The sequence below is a fragment of the Momordica charantia genome (assembly GCF_013281855.1).
Source record: "Momordica charantia cultivar OHB3-1 chromosome 8 unlocalized genomic scaffold, Mcharantia_2.0 BLBB01000008.1, whole genome shotgun sequence".
NCBI classification, from domain to species: Eukaryota; Viridiplantae; Streptophyta; class Magnoliopsida; order Cucurbitales; family Cucurbitaceae; genus Momordica; species Momordica charantia.
Window position 1 is genome coordinate 6412786 of NW_028275166.1, and position 6037 is coordinate 6418822.

Genomic DNA, 6037 nt, shown 5'->3' on the forward strand with positions numbered 1-6037 from the left:
GATTTAATCGAGGAATGTAATTGCAACAATTAATTTAACTAGTGTCAATAAACCCAAATTTTACATGCTTCATTAATGATTGGATTTAATTGAGGAATATAATTGCAACAATTAATTTCATTAGTTTCAATAAACCCAAATACTACTTCAAGAATTGAACTATAACAACTCTACGATGATAGGAGAGTGGTTTGGTGCATTTTTAACCTACCAATCACAAATTGGTTAAGCTGTATATTCTCGAGCAAATTAAAATTGGAGGTTTAAATCTTGACAAAAATGACAATCACTATTTTAAAGTATATGATCAAAATAATATTTAAACCTAAAACGTAATATTTTAAAAGTTTGAGTACTATTTTGGTTCTCTTTCAAAACATCTATCTGGATCTTTATATTAAAAAAAAATGATTATTTTGATCCCTATCCATAAAATTTTTAAAACAACTTTTATACCTAATAGAAAATTCTTAATATGAATTTGTGACTACATTTCATGAAATTTTGTGAGTAAAATTATCATATTAAAATTTTGATTGAAAAAATGAGATAAATGAAAATGAAGCACTAAAATAGTCACGAATTAAAAGAATAATGACCAAAATAAATGTTCTATTAATACGTAAATAAAAGTTGCAAAAATCAAAATCGTCGTGCCAAAGCTTAAAAAGCAAGTGTAAGGATTAAAATAGTATTTAAAATTATTTATAATTTTTGATGAAAAAGTTAGGTAGCAAAATGAGATTTCAAACGTATTTATTTAAGGAGTTAGTTTTCAATATAAATAGTACGAAAATCTGCCTCCAAGTTCCAATTCCAACGACTTCGTACTCTCTCGCTTCTTCAACGGCCGAGACTTCCGGTCCCCAAGGCACCACCTTATCTCTATCCGAGCTCTCACTGCTCGCCGGAAACCTCCTCTTCGACTGCCGTCATGGAAGATAAATCGTCGGCGGCAACCGGACTTCAGTCTATTCGGTGTAGAGGTACTTCTTCAGTTGTGTTGTCTTTCAGATTGATTTTTGACCGAGCCTCTCTTCCTCATGGCCTTTGAAATGTTTGACGTTTTAATGCGCTTGGAATTTGTTAGCTGCTGTCTGCCGAGAGCCTGGCGAGCCACTAGTGATTGAGGAAATTATAGTGGCGCCGCCGATGGCTCGGGAAGTTCGAATTCGGATAATCTGCACCTCTTTGTGCCAAAGCGATGTCTCGTTCTGGAAATTGAAGGTGCGTCTTGTAATCATTCTTCTTTTTCTTTGTAACATTTATAGAGTGAAGTGATTTTCTTACTCATTTTTTGGATATTCCATGTCCGAAGGATCCTCCGGGGATTGTTCCTAGAATTCTTGGCCACGAAGCTGTCGGGTGAGTTTGATATTTCTGTTAATTCTGCTTTTAAATTACCTTCAATCATCTGCGGATTTACGGTGAATCGACTTCAATAAATGAAAATTCGGTGGTGAAGTTTCGGGTACTTGTGATTCGCATTTGGTATTGCGTTATTTCAGAAGGATTATGCAAAACTAAAAATGCTGCCTGTGTATCTTCAAATTTTCTGGATGTGTTTTTTTCTATTTTTTGGTGCTTTTAAAATAAGCTCTGTTCGTACGCTGCATTAACTGTTCCTGCTGCAAACATGTGCAATTTATGGACATTATTTATTGTATGCTCTGATTGATTGCTCATGCTCTGCCCAAAACAACCACAGATGATGAATATGCATGTTCTTATATTACTCGCTTGTGTACCAAAGCATCTAATAGTTGATTTGGTGTCAGTCCGTTGATGTTTGGCCATTAATTGCATACCAAATTTCTCACTGTAAAAATAGACCTTATTCAGATTCATTCATTTAGGATTTTCGAGGAATTCCAACCTCCCAACAATTTAACTCGGAGAGAGTTCAACGTTACTTAAAATTTCTGTCTATCTTTTCCAACTCAAAATTCGAAAATATAAAATCTAAACAAACTAATTTAAACAAAATAATGAAACGAGTCATAACAATACACCTATTGTTTCAATTTGCAGAGTGGTTGAGAGTGTAGGAAAAGATGTTAATGAAGTTAAGGAAGGAGATGTTGTTATCCCAACATTCATTGCTGACTGTGGAGAGTGTGCAGATTGCTTATCAGATAAGAGTAATCTCTGTTCTAAACTCCCTTTCAAGGTTTCTCCAGGAATGCCCCGCTGTGGAACAAGCAGATTCACAGATCTCAACGGAGAGGTTCTTCATCATTTTCTGTTTGTATCAAGTTTCAGTGAATACACAGTGTTGGATATTGCCAATGTAACAAAAGTAGATCTTGCAATCCCTCCAAACAGAGCATGCCTCTTTAGTTGTGGGGTAACAACAGGTCATGTCTAATCCATTACTTACTATTGTGAAGATTTGAATTGTATTGACCAGAAAATCCTTGAATTTAAGATCTGAATTAATTAGTGGTTGTTGTTTATATATATATATATATATTTAATTGAGCACAAAATCCAGTTCTGTTCTTAAAATGTGGCTCCTGCAGTTTCCTCCTTTAAAATTGTTCTACCTCATAAAGAAACTTAACTTGACTCTATTTGGTTAGGACTTCAATTTGTGTAGAGGATAGAGGCCTTGGTTTTCTTACTCTTCCTTTCAATGTTCAGTTCAAATATCATATTAACAGGATAAAATTTTGTGAAAATTATAATATGTTGTCTTGTATGTATTTTTGTGTATGCTTGACTATTTTGAGAGTACTAATAATCAGATTGTTAAACATTTGGGTTTAGGGGTTGGGGCGGCATGGAGAACAGCAAATGTGGAGAAGGGCTCCTCTGTTGCCATATTTGGACTGGGGTCCATAGGTTTAGCTGTATGCTTTTTTTTTGACTTTGTATATAACTATGGGAGCCTGTCAAAAACTTTATAGTTTATCATTGTTACTATAGGTTGCTGAAGGAGCAAGACTATGTGAAGCTGCCAGGATTATTGGAATAGATGTGAATCCAGATAAATTTGAGACTGGCAAGTACTTTATATTTCTCATTTTTTAATTCTCTTTCCCTAATTAAAGAACTACTACAAATCAAATCTTGAAGCTTCTCTCTATGGAATGAGCCATGTGTTTCGAGGTACCATACTCATTCATGTGCAAGCATTATTATTTAAACTTATAGTTCACTATAAGAATTTAAGATCATATTATTATTAGTTAAGTAGTCATAAAGATGTCTTAATTTCCCAAATGCAGCGAAAAAGTTCGGAGTCACTGAATTTGTTAATTCCGGAAGCCTTGGTGATAAATCTGTGAGCCAGGTATGTAGGTTATCAACGAGATTGAATGTGATTTTGTTTTATATTCCCATCAAACTTTTGACCTTATCAAATAAATAATAGCTTACGATTCACTATTGGATAAGAAAATTTTTCTTGAAGAGTTTTTTTAACTGGATTTAGTGCTGTGTCTATAGACATGAGCTTTCTTTTTTATGACACTTAAAATCAAGTTAAGAGGGAGAATCGAGATCAATATATTGCTGCTAACTCATTGGAGTGGATTTGATTGAGAATTGAGATGCTGCTTCATGAATGATTAAGGTTTCGTAACACTTCAGCTTGCTAGTATCCAATAAAGGCTCTTATGAGGCATCACAAGTGCTATTATTATACATTCTGTGAATTTGCGGCAATGGTTAGATTAATCTAACTAAATAACCTTTTTTCATATGCTCTGATCTCAATGTTGAGCAGGTAATTATTGAAATGACTGGTGGAGGTGCAGACTATTGCTTTGAATGTGTTGGAATGGCTTCCTTAGTTCATGAAGCATATGCAGCCTGCAGACAGGTCCAATCCCTCTCTCTCTCAACATTTTCTTTGATCATGCATCCTTAACCATGCCTTTTGATTTGTATCTGCCACTGGTTCCTTTTTATCTTTCAATTGGATCGAATGCCATAGATAACTAAAATCATTTTCTACACAGAATTGCAGAAACTATGTTGAAATTAAAAGTTATTACAATTGCACCAGAGTTTAGTTAGGTGATGTGTGCATCTTTTAAATCGCATCTCAGGAAGTTACATCCGAAAAGTTTAATTGCAATGATTTCATAATGTTGATATAATTTGTTGAAGTTCAAGGGATGATTTTCTTTGCATTCTCCAAACATTTATTTGTAGTCTCTTATTTCGACTTTAGGGTTGGGGAAAAACAATTGTGTTAGGAGTGGATAAACCTGGATCAGTATTGAGTTTTAGCTCTTATGATGTCCTTCATAATGGGAAGACTCTCACCGGATCGTTATTTGGGGGAATAAAGCCCAAATCAGATATTCCCACTCTCCTTAAATTGTACACAGATAAGGTGACCTACAATTCCCTTTTCTTTTTATTGGTGTGATTTCTCTTTTTCCTAACATTGTATTGATTTAGAATCTTTAACCATCAGAAACTCAAGTTGGATAAATTTATCACACACGAAGTAGGTTTTGAAGACATCAATGAAGCTTTTAATTTGCTAATTGAAGGAAAGAGCTTGAGATGTGTGATTTGGATGAACAAATGAGCGAGCACCCATCATGTCATTGGTTGCCTATCTGTCAGCAATTATGTCTATTCAAAAATCTCAAATAAATGTCTACGGAAATATGGAACTCATTGACATTTGAGAATGTTGTTGAAAATATTGATATGCTGATATAATTTAATATCTTCTTTGTACTAACATAATAAAATTTTTGCCAAAGAGAACATAATTCAGCGGTAATTGGCATGTACCTCAAACCATGAGTTTGTGAGTTTGAATCCTCCCCCAACATGGTGTATCCCACAAAAAAAAAGAAAATAATAAATAAAATTTAGGCTAAAGTATTCAAAATGCCCATATTTGATGTTAGTTTCAATTATACCCTTTAGTTTAAAAAGTTTCACTTATACCTTTTGACCTTTGAATTTTAAAATTGATTTGAGTATGATCCTAAATAATTTTACCATTAAAACAAGTGATTGAAATGGACAGAGTTGTTAACTTGTAAATGGAGCTAACTTTTAAGAAAATGAAGGGCAAATGTGAAAGAGTTGATAGCCACAAGGTAATCACTTTTTTGTTGGGAAATAATCCTCTTGTAATCTAATTGGGGCTAACGAATTCTCTTTCCATAGGAGCCGCCCGCCCCAAACTTTGGACTACTAAGTTTTACTATGATATGAAAATTACAATGGACATCTTACATGCTCTACAAGGTTTTCATGATACCACAACAACGACTACATGACTTTTAAGTAGCATAATGAATACCATAATAAATGGCTACTTAGACATTTACAACGGATGCTCTCGCCAAACCTATAGAGAACGAGTTGTCGTCAAAGCTCTATAACCTTCTCTTCTCTCACAAAATACAATTGCTGACACTTCCTCCTAACACAATTGTTGTTAACAAGAGAACGAGTTTTATTATTACTATTATTGTTATTATTATTATTATTATCTTATTAAAATAATTATAATAATATTAATAAGTAGATAAGTAGAAAGTTAAAAACAATATTATCTAATTAGTAATAATGGTGAGTAGAAAGTTAATTATTTTTATTCAAAAAAGAAAAAAAAAATTGAAACGCTCAACAAAAGTTTCAAATACATGAGAATGGTGTTAGATATCCAATATATGAATTAAATTTAATTAATCGGTCTTGTGTTTGAACTCTTGTATTATTATTTCTTCCCCATTTATTATGATTTCCACTTCGTTTGGTTTTGTTGCAGCTTAAGCTTTTTGAATTGAGTGGTGGTTTATTCATCTTTAAAATAGTATCAGGGTGGGAGATCCTAGAGAAGTTATTACTTAAATCACTACGCAAAGGTTTTAGACATATTCAAGAAAAGCTATTTTGTTTTTATATAATATCATAATATTTTGTCTCGAAGAGATGATTAAGAGACGACCATCTATATTTTTTAAATAAGTATGATAAAAAACAATAATAGTAAAAAAAAAAAGGTCCTTTGGAAAAACTCACTTTTTGTACCCACAAAAGAAAGGAAAAAAGGAGG

At 33.1% G+C, this 6037-nt stretch overlaps 1 protein-coding gene across 1 annotated transcript; it reads left to right on the forward strand.

Annotated features, from left to right (window-relative positions):
* Positions 1-781: 781 nt before the first annotated feature.
* On the forward strand, positions 782-4690 carry LOC111020255 (alcohol dehydrogenase-like 7). The gene is made up of 10 exons (XM_022296863.2): positions 782-986; positions 1091-1227; positions 1319-1365; positions 2032-2357; positions 2770-2852; positions 2929-3004; positions 3231-3295; positions 3731-3826; positions 4181-4345; positions 4430-4690. Exons 1-10 carry the CDS (start codon positions 935-937, stop codon positions 4544-4546), a joined length of 1164 nt encoding a protein of 387 aa, XP_022152555.1. The 5' UTR covers positions 782-934; the 3' UTR covers positions 4547-4690.
* Positions 4691-6037: the final 1347 nt, after the last annotated feature.

What these genes read in the sequence shown, in the direction of transcription:
- LOC111020255 (XM_022296863.2), top strand. Translation starts at nt 935, where the DNA reads ATGGAAGATAAATCGTCGGCGGCAACCGGACTTCAGTCTATTCGGTGT. An exon ending in TCTCGTTCTGGAAATTGAAG is followed by an intron (nt 1,228 to 1,318) that starts GTGCGTCTTGTA and finishes CCATGTCCGAAG; the next exon opens with GATCCTCCGGGGATTGTTCC. An exon ending in TGGGGTCCATAGGTTTAGCT is followed by an intron (nt 2,853 to 2,928) that starts GTATGCTTTTTT and finishes TTGTTACTATAG; the next exon opens with GTTGCTGAAGGAGCAAGACT.